Consider the following 20,558-nt stretch of genomic DNA (forward strand, 5'->3'; position numbering starts at 1 on the left):
CATACTCTTGTTGGAGCAGACATGGCAAGTGGCCCCAGTGTCCAGCCACCACTCCTTTGGGTTAGACCCCACTAGGTTGACCTCACTAATCACCGCCGTAAGGTTTAGCTCAGACATTTCATCGGAGAGATAATCTCTCTCATTTCCAACCATATTAGCCTGAGGACGCTGCTTATTATCCCTCCGAGGCTGACGACAGTCTGCTAATCGATGCCCAACTTTGTCACAATTGAAGCACTTTCCATTGAACTGGAACTTAGGTTTCTTTCCTACCCTACTTGGAGGCTTCAACTGAGAACCTTTCGTAGCCTTTTTTTATCTTTTCGATTTCGTTACCCTGTTTGGCTTTAAAGGAGTGAACTTTCTTAGTACTAGAACTTTGGCCGTACTCCAATACATTAGCCTTCTCAGAGTAAGAATTCTCTAACTTACGTTCAGCCCGTTTGTTATCCTCCTCAATGCACAGCTTGATAATTAAATCCTCGAAAGACATCTCTTTCCTCTTGTGCTGTAAATAACTTTTGAAAGCCTTCCACTGAGGAGGTAGCTTGTGAATAGCAGTAGCCACTTGTAGAGATTCTGACATGGTCAGACTCTCAGCATGCATTTCTTGCAAAAGCACTTGATGCTCCTGCACTTGGCTCACCACTGAACGTGAATCAACCATTTCGAAGTCCATACACCAACTGGCTAAGAATTTCTTAGATCCGGCATCCTAGATCTTGTATTTCTATTCTAAGGACTCCTAGAGCTCCTTAGCAGACTTCTTTACCACATATACGTGATACAGAGAATTCTGTAAGCCATCCAAGACATAGTTGCCGCATAAAAATTAGCACTTTTCCAAGCGTTCCAAGCTGCATGCCTATACACATCAGTGTCGTTTTCAGCCACGATAGGGGCATCCTAAGTGAGGAAACGTGCAAGGCCCAATGTAGTGAGATAGAAAACCATTTTATTCTGCCATGTCTTAAAATCAGTACCAGCAAACTTATCTGGTCGAATTGCATGGTTCACTGGAAATGGAGCCGAAAATGATGGCAAAGGTGCTGAAGCCGCAGCCGCAGCCCTAGGCACTGGCAAAGGTATTGTGTCAAACTGGATTGCCAAGGCTACAGCCGAAGGCAAAGTTGGGTTCACTCCAACATGAGGAATCCGCCTCCAATTATCCCGTAATGGGAGAAATGTCAGTCGTGGTCTCCATAGGGTTAACAACGGTCATTGTAAGATTTGGTGCATCAGTACCAACAGTATTGATTCTGTTGTTCACATCGTTATTTTCATGTGACGCTATTGAACTGAAACAAGCAACAAATAATTTAGAATAATTATAAGTTTGTAAAGTTGTATATAAATTCGAGATCAAATTATCTGTTTAGAACATAAAACTGCAAAGTTGAAGAACATATTATTTTGTCAAATTATTAACAACTTAACAATCATTTAAAATGAATTAGAAATCATGCAAAAACCATGAACTGGAAAAAAAACTAATGAACAAAATTTGATTTACTAAAGCCAATTCGATATAAGCTTGTAGGTAAATATTAGAGAATCAAATCAAATCGAAGGCCTGTGTATTCACAGTTTCCTTAAATCAAATTCGCCGCCTCACTGGAGTGCAAGAGGTTTTGATCGATGTTCGATTCCCAGGATACAATCGATTGTCGGTTCACGCTGCACTACGTTAACCGCCTGCGAACTAGCTGTGATATACTCTATCTCACAAAAAAATTATAAGCACAAGGAAGAACTTGAAAGTGAGAAAAAGAAGATTGTTGCTTAGAGGAAGAAATTTACATTTCACTTGTGATTTTCCAACCTAGAGAGACTCCTATTTATACCAATGGAGGAAAAACTAGCTCATTAATCAAGGAGTTAAACCATTCATTGATAAATGAGTTAAAAACATGAAGGGACTTGAGTTACAACATATGAAGATTCTTCTATTCAATATTTTTCATTACTTCTATTCAATATTTTTCATTCAATTCTAACAGTTTTTAATGTTGTAGCTTCAATACTGTTTGAAAGCTTTCACGAGATATATGGGAGTGTTTATAAAAATACAGGGAAAATTTAAAAAAAATCAATAAAGGAGTCAGCAAGAAAGCAAGTTGAGAAGGCACAGAGTCAATGCAGTCGAGTCGAGACGTATCGATGACAAATCTAAAACCAACTACTGGAGCTTTTGTAATACCCCGCATTTTTTTGCTATATGGATTATGGACCTAAACTTATCATTCAACAAATGAAGATTTGTCGTTATACTAAAAGTCCAAATTTGAAGTGGTAAACTCGACTCGCTTATTTGTACAAATAACTTATTTGCTTACATGCATTTTTAGAAAAATTTATATGGGTTGAATATTTATGTATTTTTAGAAGTTGATGAAATATATCAATATTGTATTCGTTTTATAGCTCTTGTTAAATAGTATAATTTGGAATTAAGAAAAAGTAATTTTGAGCTAGTATGTCTGAGTTATTCTAATAAAACGAAATATGTTATCTTTTAATATTTTCTTAATGTATAATATAAAATGATTTTTCTCCTAGAAATATGTACGGTCATGTGGTCATAATAAAGGGAATGAATATGTTAGTATAATTGGATATATTTAGACTTAATTATCTCCTTAACCATGATATTAACTTTAATTAATTAGAACGTGCCCTTTCATATTTGTAACAGTAACACACTTTAATTGATTTTACATTAACTCGTGGACATGGTGGTTTAATTACATTAATCTTCAATTAACCTCAGATGACTTTTCAAATTTTGAAAGTTACGTGTGTGGAAATTATATATATATGAGATGAAAATGATTTCTTCCATCACAGTTTATATTACACATACATCATGCCTCTTTATAATTTTAGAATTTTGAGCAAAGTATATCTTTTCACAAAGTCATTTTCAAGTGAATTCTTGGATATCAAATTGAGGTAAGAATACATGGTGCAAGTGGTAAATTCTTATTCCTTGATATATATGTAAATTTTGGCATGAGATACTTTAAGGCCTTCGGGTCGAATACTATGTTAAATCCTTCGGGATAGACCGTTAGGTCAAAGAGAAGAATTAAATCCTTCGGGATAGACTGTCAGGTCAAAGAACAGAAATTAAATCCTATGGGATATGGGGATTCTTAAGAAATTCCTAAGAAATGTTGGTATGTTATGCTATTTATATTTATATCATGTGAAAAAGGATGTGCACTTATTCTTACTGAGTGTTTTCAAAATACTCACTCTTACAATATTTTCAGATAAGAACGGGTCGTGAGGATGCGTGGAAGATTGACGGAACGATGCTAATGTGGTCGTCAAGTAAAATTTCTAGAAAAGGCAATCGTCAATTTATATAAAGAATATCTTTGTATTAATATTTATGCACGATATTTATTATGTTGTTTAATAATTTGAAATCGAATATTTTCGATATATTTCTACTTAAATTAGATAGAGAAAAGTTTTGATAGCACCTTGAGCTCATTGTTATTTAGAAATAACAATAATAATGAAAAAAGTTCGGGGCGTTACAGCTTTCATGTTACATTACCTAATCAGTAAAGTATAAGGTATAATTACTTTAATATAATTAAGTACAAACAGCAGATTGTTAATATGTCAAACAATTATATTAGCTTTTGGGCGCTATTTTTTGATCATTATTAGGAGAAATATAGCCGCTGTAAGTTGAAAGTTGTGAAATATAAGTTAAAAAAGAAGAAGGCTAAATGGGATCAATAAATGATAACATTTCTTCTAAAAATATGGAAAATGGCAAATAAACAAGGGCTATATTAAGTTTGACTTAAAGACTATCACAATCTATAGTCATCGCAACTTCAAAACTGAAAAGTAAAAAAAAAAAAAAAAATGTTCAGTTCTACTTTAAATGTTAGCTCACTCTAAAATTTGATTTTAATTTTGCCATCAACCTATTAGTAGCAATGTATTGCGATAACCAAAGACATTTGGGAGGTATATTTAATTGAAACTTTTAATGACTTTTTGAGATTTAAAAAATTTAAGAATATTCAATTGAGACTCACTAAAAGTCACGATATATTCAATTGAAACTTTTATAAACTTTTAAAAAATCTCTAAAAGTTACGGTATATTTAATTAAAATTTTTTAGAAGTCTCTATAAATCTTGAGTATTCAAATTATAATGACTTCTGAAGATTTTTTAAAAGTCTCTGGAGTACTAATTTTTAAGTAAAAAGTACTCATAAAATTTTAAAATTTGTCTCTCATTAATTATGAGATTTTGGGAGACATTCACAAATAAATAAATAAATAAATAAAATCAATATTTCTTTTCTTTAACCTTCCATGGACATTTATGATTAAAATTTATTTTTTCTATTGATTATATTCCATTTATCATTCATTCATTCTTATTATTTATCTCTATTTTCTATGAAAAATTAAATTGGATTCTTGTAGTTTATTTTTCCTTTTTCATTCATTTTTTGAGAAAATTATCTATTTTTTTTATTAAATTATAAAATTTTATATGAAAAATTTATAATTAAATTTAAATATATTGATTTTTTATTTATTTTTAAAAGTATACTACACTAATAATATTGAATCATATATATATATGTATAATTTTGATTATTATTTATTTCATTGACGTCTTAAATTTATATTTTTTCAATTTATTTTTATTATACGGGAAAAAGGGGACGGAAAAAAGGAATTGTGGAAACTAAGACCTCGTATATGAGAATTTCACACCAGATTCACGTGAGTTCTATTTCAAATAAAAGTCATCAAAAATCTTTTAAATTTCACAAAAGTCTATAAAAATTTTAAAATGAAAATCCATAGAAGTCTACAATAGACTTCTACTATTCCATATAAATTTATAAAAGATCCACGAAATTCACAAAAACCATCACTTAAAAAAAAGTCCATCAAAATCTTCGAAAGTCCCAATTGAATACACCCCCTTAGTATTTGGCATCATCATCACAACATAGATTAGTGCATATTTATGTGTATGCAATGAAGGAGCCAGAATTTGAATTAATGAGTTTTGGAATTTTGTTTTTTTGTGGAATGTATGGTTAAAATTAGGAAAAATTTAGATTTATGTACAACATATTTTATTGTTTGAATAAGCTATTGAAATTGCATTTGAAAAAAAAAAGGAGTTTTATTTTAATGGTTGTCAAACGGGGGCTAAAAAAAAAAAAAACTCATATAATTTGTTTTCTCAAATTTAAGTGGGGCTAAGGATCCCACTAGCTCCAACCCCCTTTGCCACCCTGTCTATGTTATACGATTTAAGAAATTCAAGAGGAAATTTTCTGGAAAACTTGAGAGAAAAACACATAGTCAATAAAACTTCATGTTCAGTAGGGATTAAAATAAGATTTTTAGTAGATTTTGATAAAATTTGATAAAATTTGATTAATTGTTGACTTTGACTTAGATTAAAATCCGGATTCTTACTAAACAAGGGCTAAGTCATCCGACCTGGACATTGACCCGAACAATGCAACAAACTAGCGGATAAGTGGTTCAGCCAATAACCCCATAGTTCAATCGACATGTTAATTCTTGTCAAATACCTTATTAAGTATTTTCAGGGTGTAAAAATATGATATTTTATGTCCAGTTCATGCAACTGTGCACTTCTTGTCTAGCAACAATCCTACATAATGAATGTTCCTTAATCTTAGAACCACCGTTGTGAAAATTCACAAGGTAAAATTAAATTAGAATAAGAAAATAGGAATCTGTTTATTCTTAGTTGGCCTCTGCTAAATGCCTAAAAATACTGTTAGCAAGTCTCATCATGTCAAAGAGTGGAAAAGGAAGTAGTAATAATAGAACCTAAAAGAAAAAGACCATAAACTATATGTGAGCTAGTGGAAGGAGATGGAAGAACACACCAATGACACTATAGATCGAAGAGATCCACTTCACCAATGAAAAGATTACAAATTATATGTTGTGAGAAAGGAGGAGGAGAAATGGAATGGCGCCTAGGCGTCCCGATTGTGGAACCAGATAGAAACATGGTGCCTAGGCGCCACTCTTGGGGACCTAGGTGCCCCGATTCCTATATATATTTCCGGTTTTTTTGCCTTTTCTTATGAATCAAGATCTAGCACCCGATTTTGAGAGAAAGAAAAGGGAGAAAGCTTGGATAGAATTTTACAAGATTGAGGTTGTTCATCTTGGGTATAAATTCAAAGCTATTTTCTTTCCTGGGATTAACTTGAGGCTTGTTCAAGTAATCCAAATACATTGGTCTTCCAATATACATTGAAAATCATTTCTTCCCCATTTTCTTGTTCTTCAAGTGGTTTGGAATTTTTCACATTGTCAAACTTTATTTCTTGGGCAATCTTGGGAGGTCGTTTTCCCAACAGTTTGGTATCAGAGCTTCTTCTTAAATTAAGGTGGTTAAGTTTTGATTTTTGGTGAGTTGCTTGAACTTTGTTGTACACACAAGGTGTTTGTGAAAATTCCCAAGTGAACTTTGGTGGTTTATTTCTGGTAAACAAGTAGATAAATCATGTCTACTAGAGGAATGGTGGAGATTAGGAAGTATGAGATAGAGAAATTCAATGGGAATAATGATTTTTCATATTGGAGAATGCAAATGAAAAATTTGTTGATTTCTCAAAAGTTGCACAAAGCATTAGCGGGAAAGGAGAAGAAGCATGTTGACATGTCGGACGAGGATTGGGAAGAGCTAGATCTTAAGGCACGAGCCGTCTATCATTCTTTGCCTTGAAAGAGATGTTGCTTTCTTGGTTGATAGTGAGGTAACGGCGGCGGAGGTGTGGACAAATTTGGAGGCGAGCTTCATGATGAAGACTCTAACAAATCAGATCTATTTGAAGTCCAAATTGTATACTTGCAAGATGGATGAAGGTACACCAATCCGGGAGTACATCAACAAGTTTGATAGGATCATATTGGACTTGAAGGACATTGATGTGGAAGTAGATGATGAGGATCAAGCACTTCTACTAGTTCTTTCATTGCCAAAGTCTTACGAGAACCTAGTACAAACATTGATACTTGTGGGTGATAAACTTGTGGTGGAGGACACTAGAACGTCACTTCTAGCGGATGATCTTCGAAAGATTGCAACTAGTGGCATGTCTACCATTGGTAACAAGGAGTAAGCTCAAGGATTCTTTATAAGGGGTAGAAGCAATGTGCGACCAAAGGACAAGGGAGAAAAATCTAGATCGAGTTCTAGACCTCTTGCGGAAAGGTGTTGTTTCAAATGCGGCGAGCTCGGGCATTTCAAGGCGAATTGTCCTAACAAAAAGCGTTGGAAGAAGAACAATAAGAACAACAACAACGGGAAGGTGTAAGTCAAGCAAGAGGTAAGCTATGCCTCGGAAGGAGGGGAAAGCGATGAGTGCTACACCATCTCTTGTGATGAAGAAACCTCCGGTAAGTGGATTCTTAACTATAGATGCTCTTACCATATGTGTCCAAATAGGAAGTGGTTTACTACCTATAGAAGCACTAATGGAGGAATCGTGTTGATGGGTAATAACCATTTCTGTAAAACGGTGGGGCTCGATTCAATTAGAATCAAGATGCATGATGGAGTGGTTAGAACATTGATGGATGTTACACAAGTTCCTGATTTGCAGAAGAACCTTATCTCTGTTGGTGCCTTAGGCTCCGGTGGTTGCAAGATTGTAACATGGAATGGAGTAAAGAAGGTTGTTCGTGGTTCTTTGATTGTGATGAAGGGTATTCGTGAAGGCAATCTCTATGCTCTTCAGGATACTACAGTTACAAAAGATGTAGCAGTTGGAACAAGTGAAAGTGGTGGAGACCCATGTGAGTGCACTCGGCTATGACATAGGAGGCTTGGGCATATGTCTGAAAAGGGGCTAGATTTGCTAGTCAAGAAAGGTTTGCTAAAGAACTTGAAGAAGCCTTGCATGGATTTTTGCGAGCATTGCGTGTACGGTAAAGCACACCGAGATCAGTTCCTGCCAAGCAAACATAGAAGCAGAGGCATTCTAGACTATGTGCACACGGATGTATGGGGTCCGGCTTCTGTCACTTCCAAAGGCAGTTCCAGGTATTTTTTGCATTTGTTGATGATTATTCTAGATATGCTTGGATTTATTTTTTGAAACATAAGAATGAGGTATTCGACACTTTCAAGAAGTGGAAAGCAATGGTTGAAAACAGAACAGGAAAGAAATTGAAGACACTGCGATCTGATAACTATACTGAGTATACAGATGGTGCTTTCAAGGAGTTCTGTGGTAAGAAAGGCATTGCGAGACACTGGACAGTTAGAAATACACCGCAACAGAATGGGGTCGCGAAAAGACTGAATCGCACATTTCGAGAGAAATCGATGTGTATACGATCCTATGCTGGTTTGGGCAGAGAATGGTGGGCAGAGTCGGTTGCAAATACTTGCTACATAGTGAACCGGTCTCCACATTCAAGGTTAGATGAAGATGTACCTTATAGGGTATTGATAGGAGAACATGCAGATTATAAGAAATTCAGAATATTCGGATGCACAGCCTACTATCACGTCAACGAGGGAAAGCTTGATGCGAGGGCCAAGATGACTATATTCTTGGGGTATGCGGCAGGTGTTAAAGGCTATCGCCTATGATATGTAGAGGATTTTAAGTTCATAATCAGCAGAGATGTTACTTTTGATGAAAACTCCATGGTAGCTTCGTTGAAAGCTACAGTGCCCGGTGGTGATGATGTTGAGACTACAAAGTCTCAAGTTGTTGACATAGAACCTAGAGATCAACCTGGTTCTAGGCATGTTCAAGAGGAGCATCATGCAGACACTCAAGATGAGAGTGATGATGGGCTTGAATAAGAGGCGGTTCAGCAAGAGAATGTACAGGCACAGCAACAACAGCAGCTTGCAGATAACTTGGCTTCCTCGAGGCCACGTTGTACTTACAAGCAAGTTCTAAAGTTGGGGTCAGACAAGCCTTTGAGGTATTATGGGCAGACAAATTTGGTTGAGTATGCACTCTCGGTGGAGGACGATGAGCCTACCACTTTCAAGGAAGCTATTTTAAACAATAATAGTGAGAGTTTGTTGGCAGCGATGGAAGAAGAGATGGAACCACTTCACAAGAACCAAACATGGGAGGTTGTCCCATTGCCGATAGGTAAGAAAGCTATTGGTTGCAAGTGGTTGTACAAAAAGAAAGAGGATCCTACCAAACTCGGTGGTACAAGATTTAAAGCAAGGTTAGTGGCTAAGGGGTTTGCACAAAGAGAGGGAGTTGACTACAATGAGATCTTTTCTTCGGTGGTCAAGCACACTTCCATTCGGGTGCTATTGAGTATTGTTGCTCATCATGATCTTGAGCTGGAACAACACGATGTCAAAATCGCCTTCTTGCACGGGGACTTGGATGAGGAAATCTATATGCATCAACCTGAGGGCTATAAGGTTGAGGATAAGGAACGTCAGGTATGTCGCTTGAGAAAATCACTATATGGATTGAAGCAATCTCCTCGGCAGTGGTACAAGCGATTTGACTCCTTCATGCTAAAGCATGATTTCTCTAGAAGTGAGTATGACTGTTGTGTTTATATTCGAAAACTTTGGGGAGGTAACTATATCTATCGTCTATTGTATGTGGATGACATGCTTATCGCTTCGAAAAGCAAGGTGGAGATGGATAGGTTGAAATCTCAACTTGGTAAAGAGTTTGAGATGAAGGATATGGGGGCTGCTAGGAAAATACTGATATGGAGATTAGAAGAAAGAGGACGAACCGACGAAAGTTCTTGAGTCAGAAAGGCTATATTAAGCGGGTTATTGCTAGGTTCGGGTTGCAAGGTGCAAAGTCGGTGGTGACTCCATTGACTCCACATTTCAGGCTCTCTGGTAAACAGTCTCCTACTACAGCGAAAGAAAAGGTACGCATGGATCGTGTACCTTATGCTAGTGTAGTTGGCAGTTTGATGTCTGCCATGGTGTGTACACGCCCAGAGGCGGTTAGTGTGGTCAGCAGATTCATGGCGAATCCGGGGAAGGCACACTGGGAAGCTATGAAGTGGATCCTGAGGTACTTAAAAGGTACCGCGGATACGGGTTTATGTTTTGGTGGAGATGCATGTCATATAAGTGGGTTTGTGGACTCGGATTATGCAGGTGATCTAGATAGACGACGATCTACTACTGGATATGTGTTTTGCATACATGGTGCCCCAGTTAGTTGGCGATCGATGTTACAGGCTACAGTTGCTCTTTCTACTACAGAGGCCGAGTATATGGCCATGGCAGAGGGAGTGAAGGAAGCATTGTGGTTATGGGGTCTTCTAGATGATTTGGGGATTGAGCAGGATTGTGTGGACTTGTGGTGTGAGAGCCAGAGTGCGATTCACTTGGCTAAGAATCAGGTTCATCATGCTCGAACAAAGCATATCGACGTCAGGTATCATTTTGTTCGTGATGTCATAGAGGAAGGTGATATTTCACTCTCGAAGGTACACACAAATGAAAACCCAGCTGACATTTTAACCAAAATAGTAACGGGTAGCAAGTTTTAGCATTGCTTGAACTTGCTTCACATTAGTCCGTGTTGATATGTCCGAGTGGGCATGGCCCTTCGGGGCGGGGTTGAAATGAGGTGACGAGTATATATTTAGGTGGAGTGAACTACGGAGGCTTGATCCCAAGTTTTGGGTACGTAAGCAACCATGGTTTGAATGGTGCAGTCGAGTTTGACGCTTACTACTTCTTCTTGTGTTCGTCCAAAATTTGAGGTCTATCAAATGATGTACGAGGTGGAGAATTGTGAGAAAGGAGGAGTAGAAGAGAGGAGGAGGAGAAATGGAATGGCACCACGATTGTGGAACCAGACAGAAACATGGCGCCTAGGCGCCCCGGTTCCTATATATATTTCCGATTTTTTTGCCTTTTCTTATGAATGACCTAGCACCCGATTTTGAGCGAGAAAAAGGGAGAAAGCTTGGATATAATTTTACAAGATTGATGTTGTTCATTTTGAGTATAAATTCAAAGCTATTTTCTTTCTTGGGGATTAACTTGAGGCTTGTTCAAGTAATCCAAATACATTGTTCTTCCAATATACATTGAAAATCATTTCTTCCCCATTTTCTTGTTCTTCAAGTGGTTTGGAATTTTTCACATTGTCAAACTTTATTTCTTGGGCAATCTTGGGAGGTCGTTTTCCCAACATATGTAGAGGTGCCAAATTCCTGTAGTTAACATGGACAAGACAATTTATTAACCCCAAATAGAATGGAATACTCTCTTCTCACTGTTCACTCTTCTTTTGTTTTGACCAGACGAAAAACAAGGAAGAGAAAGAAAAAGTGCATCCACAAATAGACTCTGAGATTTCCTACATAGAGAATATCCATACGATCCACAAAGAAAATTAGAACTCCAGCAAAGAAATCGAAGTTATGAAAATTTAAACGGCACAAAGTTTAAATTCACCAACAAAAAACTTAAATTGCAAACTTATATGTTCTTCTTACATGTTACCCAACTTGAAACTGAATATTTCTTGAGAGACGATCGGGAGACGGCTGCCGAGGGGTTTTTAAATTTCCACAGAATCATTATTTCAGTAGAAGACGGTGCAAAATTCTAGTTCATAATGTAAATTAAATGGCCCTCCCCGATCACTTATATTTTGGGCCGGCAGGTTTAAAAGGAGTAATCTTTTGGTTTGAGGATGAACTTCTTGCATTATTAAGGGAAGATTATCTGCTGCTATGAAAGTGGAGAGTGATTCTTCTTGGCCTTTTAGACATCAATTCACCAATGTTTTTTTTCCCTACCTTCTGTGTCAGATACAGGGTTGTTTCTTGCTTAGTTGGCTGTGGTTCGTGTCGCTTTGTTCACCATTTAGAGAATACAGAGGTTCTCATCTTGGCGACATTTGTTACCCTTTCCAAACGGAGATAGGTTATGGGTCAACGGTTGTCCTATAATTATTTCAGAAGTTTAACAATAGATTGTTCTTAAATAAATGCAACGTTTGGTTGAGAAAAAATACTGCCAGTGAGATTTCTGTTGAATTCTTTTGGTGCCTGAAGTTAGCGAATTCTCCTATAATTAATCCGATGTCTCTATCCTCAACCAGTCTTTGCTCGGTGCAATTTGAACCAACCATTCTTATACTCATTTTATTTTTAGCATTCTCCCCGAGCCTTTTTCATCTATAAATATTAAAGGAAGAAAATGCATATCCACATTTCATTTTCATATCTAAATGCCATTTGCAACAAGAGAGAATGGATTCCTCCAAGGTTTGCATTGTCTCGGTTTGTTTAATGGCCTTAACCACTCTATCCTTCGCCTTAACCGGACCTCAGAAATTCGTCAATGCCCATAACGCAGCCCGCAATGAAGTCGGTGTGGCCCCCCTCGTGTGGAACAACACCCTCGCTGCCTACGCGCGGAAATATGTCGCCAAAAGGTCTGCAGATTGTGCAATGGAGCATTCTGAGGGACCCTACGGCGAAAACATTGCAGCAGGCTCATGGAATCTAACTGCACAGGAAGCTGTGGATATGTGGATTGGGGAGAAGAAGTTTTATAATGCAAAGTCAAACACTTGTGATGGAGGGGAATGCTTGCATTACACACAGGTTGTTTGGGCTAACACAAAGCGGGTTGGCTGCGCCAGGGCTAAATGCCAAAATGGATGGACATTTGTTTCATGCAATTATGATCCTCCAGGCAACTACATTGGCGAACGTCCTTATTAGGCTATTGCAATATGTTTGTTCGAGCTTAAAAATGATTTTTAACCGTTATTCAATAACATATATGCTGTTATGTTATGGGCTTTTTATTTTCTTGCCAAGGTTAATTTTGTAGTGGAAGATGAAAAGAAAATCTCAATCTTTCATTCAAGCAAGCACAATCTGTTTGCTTATTGCATAGTTTGAGGTTTGGATATTCATATATGAATTTAATTTATTTATTCTATATTTTATTTTTTTTCCTTTAAGATAAAATCCTTATTTTATACTTACTAATCATAGGCTCTCATCTTTGACATATACGTGTGAGTCCTACAACAGGACTTGACCTTGATAGAATAAGTGAAAACTTGAATGGATAAATTGAAATTAACTTTAACATGATCTGTTATCGTTGTTAATTATTTATGGTGGTAAATCTTCCCGAGTTTAATCAACATAATTGAGAAAATTGGTTCTTAAATATAGTCTTTCCATTATTTATTGAGAACTTAACGAAACAATGCTCAGAGACTCGTGCCTTTCTTGGTTGGGACCAACCCAACTGATCATTTCAACTTCCTATACTGGTGAAGCAACTCTCTCTCTCTCTAGTTATTTTCTTTTTAATTTTTAGGATTGGGGGTGGGTACCAAAGCAATTCAAGAATGAACCAAAGAAAACACTTTTAGTCCTTTTAGTATAATTCTAGATAACTTTTGAAGAGAAAAATAGGAATACTAGAGCAAAATTTGGCATGCAAATCTTATTTTTATTTAGGAGATATAATGACTCAATTTAAATCTGATGGAGGCCACTCATTGTACCAATTTATTGTCAAATATATTGACAACTAGTTTTAACTCTTAACTTAAGCTAATCTAACCATCTAAATCGGTTATGAGGTCCACAATATATATTTACTAGAATTTTCTCTTGCTAACAATTTTACAGTTGTCGATCATTTCCTCCACATTTGTCGGGAAATCAATTATCCATAAATATGACTGACACTGTTTCCTTTACCAGTCCATTATAAGTTCATGTTTTAAATTAAACTCTCGTTCTTTCCATTTCGTAGCCTTAATTACTGATTAGTTTTATAAATTATAAATAGTTAAATACTGTAATCAGCCACCATGAATATGCTTTCTTTTCTTGCAATGTGACATAAAGAAGCCTGTTTCATACGAAATTGGACTCGACAATTTCATAAACAAAATTTCAACTACTTTATCTCTTTAAAAACTATCAAGTCATATTCAGCACTATACACTAAACATGTCCATGCTGTTTTAGCATAAATACGCCATCAAATAAAAAGGATAGACCATATGCGGTTGATATTATTGTAATGGAGTGATATTTTGCATTACAAAAATGTTGCGTACGATTGACTAAATTTCATAAATAGATAAGATATACGAGACCAGTGGGCTCAAGGGTATTAGCATATGAATTCTACTAAGTGGGATTTTTTTATTTTTATTTTTGAGAAATTGTTTAATTTATTAATCCAAGATGATTAATTGTGCCAAGATATCTGGTTACATTAGTTCGTGAAAAACAATTTAATATTTTTGATCAAAAATAATTATTCCAGTATATATTTGGGCACACAACTAACTATATGATTGCGGAAAGATGCTATGAACAACGAGAAATGCTATTCTCGATTGCGAGGGCCTTTTAGTTTTTTGTACTCCAAGAAATATCATTTATTATCTCCATTTGAGTTAGAGTAAATCATAAGGGCTTCGATTTGCTAGTAAATCCAACCATCCTTGCACTGTCACAATCATATTACACTAACTAGAGTCAAAGCAATGAAAAAGTGTCCAAATTCACAAACAAATTGATGTTGAGTAATTTTATTGCACGGAATTATGGGTTATTCAGATAAAATTTTGATCAAAATTAATTTAGTTGTAATGCATTTTAACAAATTATTATTTGAAAGGCCTTCAAAATGGTCAAAGGCAACATTTGTAGAATGGCCAGGTTAAAGCTCCAATTGCAACAAATTTGGTCCCTTTCAAATAGCATTACTTATTGTATAGTCCAAGGAAATATTATTTGTTGTCCCCTTGACTTCACCACACGTGTACAGCTTATTTGTCTTCAATGTTGTAGCTTTAATACTGTTTGAAAGCTTTTGCGAGATATATGGAAGTGTTTATAAAAATACAGAGAAAATTCAAAAAATCAAAAAAGGAGTCACCAAGAAAGCAAGTTGAGAAGGCACAGAGTCGATGCAGTCAAGACATCGATGACAAAGCTAAAACCAACTACAGGAGCTTTCATGTTGCATTACCTGATCAGTAAGGTATAAGGTATAATTACTTTAATGTAGTACAAACAGCAGAAAAAAAAAAAAATAATGTCCAGTTCCACTTTAAATGTTAGCTCACTTTAAATTTGATTTTAATTTCACCTGTAAACAACTAGACATGACAAGCATATATTTGCGCCGTCAACCTATTAGTGGCAACATATTGCGACAACCAAAGACATTTAGTATTGGGCATCATCATCACAACATAGATTAGTGCATATTTATGTGTATGCAATGAAGGAGCCAGAATTTGAATAAATGTGTTTTGGAATTGTGATTTTTTGTAGAATGTATGGTTAAAAGCAGGAAAAACTTAGATTTATATATAAAATATTTTATTGTGAAAATAAGTGGTTGAATTTGCATTTGAAAAAAAAAAAGGAGTTTTATTTTAATGGTTGTCAAACAGGGGCTAAAAAAAAAAAATCATATAATTTGCTTTCCCAAATTTCAGTGGGGCTAAGGATCCAAATAGCTCCAACCGCCTTTGCCACCATGTCTATGTTATATGATTAAAGAAATTATAGAGGAAAATTTTTGGAGAACTTGAGAGAAAAACACATAATCGACAAAACTTCATGTTCAGTAGGGATTAAAATAAGATTTTTAGTAGATTTTGATAAAAGTTATAGTCCAAAAATTATGATCCCATAAAATATATAATTAAAATTAATTGTTGACTTTGACTTAGATTAAAATCTAGATCCTTACCAGACAAGGGCTAAATCACCCGAGCTGGATATTGACTCGAACAATGCAACAGACTAGCGGATAAGTGTTTCAACCAGTAACCCCATTGTTGGGTTTTTGATACCCAATAAATCCCGGGCTGTGATGTTTTGTGAAACTGTGTGTGAGAAAAAGGAGAATCCCGACTGCCCTCTTGGTGAGTGAAAAAACAGCCCCTAGAAGTGTCCAAAACACCTGTATACTTTGTGTAATTGGTGGTTCCTTCATAGTATACTTTTGTGGTGTCTTCTCCTAGCCTTTGTAGCCACAAATCATCATCATTTCTTGTCCTACGTGGGTAAGATGGAATAGCAATCGAGGTGAATTATATTGGTTGTGGTTTGGAGCCGGTTGGATTGGTTGTTGGTAGAGAAAAGTACGTTGGACTGAGCCTGTAAATCACCGTTTGAAGATCCTTTTGAGAGAGTTCCGCAACAATTGGTATCAGAGTTTCAAGGTGAAGGTTTTGGCTCGTGAAATCCACCAGAAATCGTCCAGAAAATCGACAGAAACGCAGCAGAAATCAGATCGAAGAAGCTGTCCAAAAACTATCAAAATTAGTCTCCGTTTTTCGCATTTTCTGATCAATCCAGAAAGAGTTTGGAAAAATCGAGACCACTGGCGTGATGTGCAGGAGGAGGCTCACCCTGCAAGCGGGTGCGTGACGGACAGCTCTGGCGCTTGTGGGGCGCGGGAGTGGACCACGCGCAGAGGGAAGAGACAGTGCGTGGGAGGGAATCCCGAGGAGGTCCCTTCAGGCAGTTTGTTTCTCATATTATTTTTGACATTTTTCGTGTTGGAAGTTTTCTATTTCAGGGTACGTAGTAGAATCTGGACAGAGTTGTTCTTCAGGCGTTCGGGACTCGATCGTGATTTCTTGATTGCTACACTTTCCAAAGACTTTAGGACAAATAGTGGTGATCCTAAAGTGTTAAATTCGCGTGTCTCATAATTTACGGACCTTCAGACGTGGTCCCCTCGGTATCGTATCTTTTAGTTTCTATTATTGCAGTTAAAATAAATATGTAGGTTAATTATTTATTTTTCGTGTTAGAAGTCATCATGTGGGGTGACGTTAGGTTTGGGATAGCCATTGCTTGTTGCTAGACTAAGAAATTATATGCCTTAAATTCTATGTGAATTTGTCACCAATTTTTCTACACAAATAGAATTGCATGTGACTTTAGGAAAGTTTATTTGACTATTCTGTGTGAATTATGTGTCAGTACTTTGCTTGTGATCATTATTTGGTATTGTTGGCATGTATAGGTTTAAGGCAAGTGCGAAAAATAAAATATGTTTTAATTGTGGTAAAATTTGGACATAGTTAAAAGAGATTGTCCTAGGATGATAATAAAAGGAAAGATGATGATAGAGATGAGGCGAATGTGACTTTAGGGTCGAGTAGTGATCCTAGTGAGGTTTATTGAGAGAATAAACCTGGTTCTTACATTGCATCTGTGTAATCCTTTCTACATGTATGTTGTCACTTAATTCCGTTGCAATGTTGATTTTACACTTTCAATATGTTTGATGTGCGTAATTGCATGAATTAGAGTGACCTATTACTTTGTGTAATATGTTTACATGCATAGTGGATTAAGTTTTGTGGCGTACTCTATTTGTTCTGTGAGTAGTGAGAGAGTGTGGTAGTGAGAAGAAAGTTGGGCAGCCGTTTCTCTCCTTCATCTTTGTGAGCCCGTGTGGTTTGTGAGATTATGTGAGGCAGCCATGTTAGGGTTACCTTTTTTATCTTTGTGAGCCTCTTTTGTGAGTGTAGTGAAGTAACCGACTCTTTCTTCGATTCTCTTCGAGAGGGACACCTTCACTATTTTCTTTGTGAATTTTTTTGGGAGCATTGGTGAGTGAATTAACCTTTGTGGTCATCGAAAGGTGTTGTTTTGCCATAGTGAGTTTGAGATGCATTAGCAGTGAGTTGGATATTTTTTTTGGTAAGGTGGAGAATAGATGCCTAGAGGTACATTGGTGATATGCACGAGGGATGTAGAATGTGACATTTGGATCACGAGTGGAGATGTGATCAAATGTCTAGAATTCCTTATCTGGAAAGAGACCATAATCAAGTGGAGTGTGAAAGAGGCACTTCTTCTATCACTTCTGTTAGGTGGAGACCCATTATCCACGTAGGTTGAGAGAAGTGATGTGGAGATAGAGGATTATCCCATGGACTTAGGATCTATTGTGACTTGCCAGTTAGACATGAGTTGAGTGATCTGTCTAGTGAGTTTGGTGGGCGATGAGAGGAGATATGTGTTCTCGAGGTGTGAGCAACACAGAATGGGATATGATAAGTGTGGTGAGATCTTTTCTTAGGGTTATTTATGCATGTGTTGCATATGTGGTTGACTGTGGTTTGATTGACTTGGTGTTAATCTATGGTTCTATGTGAATGTGTTTCTGAAAAGATCTGTGTGTGTTATCTTATAGTATATTGTCATCGCATGTGTATTTGCTCTTGATTGTTTACTGTTAAATATTTGCTTCTACTTGGGTGTTTTTGACCTTAGTCCCAGTGAGTACATGGAGCAGGTATGGTATGTGTTTCAAGTTGGAAACACGAGGTAAGGTCCGTGATCCAATTTTATTAGCTACCTTGATTTTGCAAGTGTTAACTGTGTGTTTTGATTGCTTGCAAATTTATTGGGTATCAAGGTGGAGATTTGTTGGGTTTTTGATATCCAATAAATCCTGGGCTGTAATGTTTTGTGAGACTGTGTGTGAGAAAAAGGAGAATCCCGGCTGCCCTCTTGGTGAGTGAAAAAACAGCCCCTAGAAGTGTCCAAAACACCTGTTTACTTTGTGTAATTGGTGGTTCTTTCATAGTATACCTTTATAGTGTCTTCTCCTAGCCTTTGTGGCCACAAATCATCATCATTTCTTGTTCTACGTGGGTAAGATTGAATAGCAACCGAGGTGAATTATATTGGTTGTGGTTTGGAGTCGGTTGGATTGGTTGTTGGTAGAGAAAGGTACGTTGGACTGAGCCTGAAAAACCACCGTTTGAAAATCCTTTTGAGAGAGCTTTCGCAACACACATAGTTCAACCTACATGTTAATTCTTGTCAAATACCTTATTACGTATTTTCAGTGTAGAGTAAAAATTTGATATTTTATGTCCAGTTCATATAACTGTGCACTTCTTGTCTAGCAACAATCTTACATAATGAATGTTCCTTAATCTTAGAACCACCGTTGTGAAAATTCACAAGGTAAAATTAATTAGAATAAGAAAATAGGAATCTGATTATTCTCAGTTGGCCTCTGTTAAATGCCTAAAAATATTGAGCAAGTCTCATCATATCAAACAGTGGAAAAGGAGGTAATAATAACGATAATAGAACCTAAAAGAAAAAGACCAGAAACTATATGTGAACTAGTGCAAGGAGATGGACGAACACACCAATGACACTATAGATAGAAGAGATCCACTTCATTAATGAAAAGATTACAAATTATATGTAGAGGTGCCAAATTCATGTAGTTAACATGGACAAGACAATTTATTAACCCCAAATAGAATGGAATACTCTCTTCTCACTGTTCACTCTTCTTTTGTTTTGACCAGACGAAAAACAAGGAAGAGAAAGAAAAAGTGCATCCACAAATAGACTCTGAGATTTCCTACTTAGAGAATATCCATACGATCCACAAAGAAAATTAGAACTCCAGCCAAGAAATTGAAGTTATGAAAATTTAAACGGCACAAAGTTTAAATTCACCAACCAAAAACTTAAATTGCAAACTTATATGTTGTTCTTACATGTTACCGAACTTGAAACTGAAGATTTCTTGAGAGAGGATCGGGAGATGGCTGCCGAGGGGTTTTTAAATTTCCACAGAATCATTATTTCAGTAGAAGACGGCGCAAAATTCTGGTTCATAATGTAAATTAAATGGCTCTCCCTGATCACTTATAGTTTGGGCCGGCGGGTTTATAAGGAGTAATCTTTTGGTTTGAGGATGAACTTCTTGCATTATTTGTTGGAGGAATTTTGTGAATAGTGACGCCAAAATAAGTATAATGATGGTTTGTAAATCTGTGCCGAAAATTGGACAGAGTAACGGCAAAGAAAACACAAACAAGAAGAAGAAGAAAGTAGGGACAAAGCCGAGGCAAGAGTTGGACTCTTTGTCCTTAAGTCGAATTTGCCTCGCAACGGTGCCTACGGATTTCGACAATCGACTCCCAAGATACAACGACTACACTTGTGTTTGTAGCACTCCAAAATACAAGTACAACGAACCAAATTTAGGCTTATGTACTCCAAGGATGAAATGAAGGAAAATCAAAATAAATGAAATGATTTTGATTTTGGATAGAAGAGAGGATGAGAGATGTTTTGCATATCAAAATTGTGAGGAATAGGACACCCAAAGGGTCCTATTTATAGACCATGAAAGGGTGTGGACGAAATGGTTGAGGCCAAATCATGCACCCTTTCCAAACAATGCACCTTTATGAAAAGGTGTCTATTCACTAATGGTTGAGGTCAAACCATGCACCATTTCCAAATAATGCACATTTTTTCGTAATTTCTCATTCATCCGATATTGGTTTTCGAAATGCCAAATATACCCTTCAATACATGCAGAGAAATCAAAATTCTCTTTCGGGGGCGTTGCCCCCTCGACCCCCGCGACCTGACTGGGCAGGTCGATTCTCGTTTGTGCGCCCCGAAGCGGCGAAGTGGCAAACAATTTTGCCTAAACGGATTGAGTCGAGCTTTTGAGTATTTGGCC

At 36.6% G+C, this 20,558-nt stretch overlaps 1 protein-coding gene across 1 annotated transcript; it reads left to right on the forward strand.

Annotated features, from left to right (window-relative positions):
• The first annotated feature begins 12,246 nt into the window (after window positions 1-12,246).
• Window positions 12,247-12,992, forward strand: LOC111384285 (basic form of pathogenesis-related protein 1-like). Its single transcript, XM_023008549.1, has one exon. It carries the CDS (start codon window positions 12,281-12,283, stop codon window positions 12,755-12,757), a length of 477 nt encoding a protein of 158 aa, XP_022864317.1. The 5' UTR covers window positions 12,247-12,280; the 3' UTR covers window positions 12,758-12,992.
• The last annotated feature ends 7,566 nt before the right edge of the window (window positions 12,993-20,558 follow it).

The sequence above is a fragment of the Olea europaea genome, unplaced genomic scaffold (genome assembly GCF_002742605.1).
Source record: "Olea europaea var. sylvestris unplaced genomic scaffold, O_europaea_v1 scaffold2889, whole genome shotgun sequence".
Lineage (NCBI taxonomy): Eukaryota > Viridiplantae > Streptophyta > Magnoliopsida > Lamiales > Oleaceae > Olea > Olea europaea.

Excerpts from the sequence above, each read along its gene's own strand:
- LOC111384285 (XM_023008549.1), top strand. The coding sequence starts at position 12,281 with ATGGATTCCTCCAAGGTTTGCATTGTCTCGGTTTGTTTAATGGCCTTA.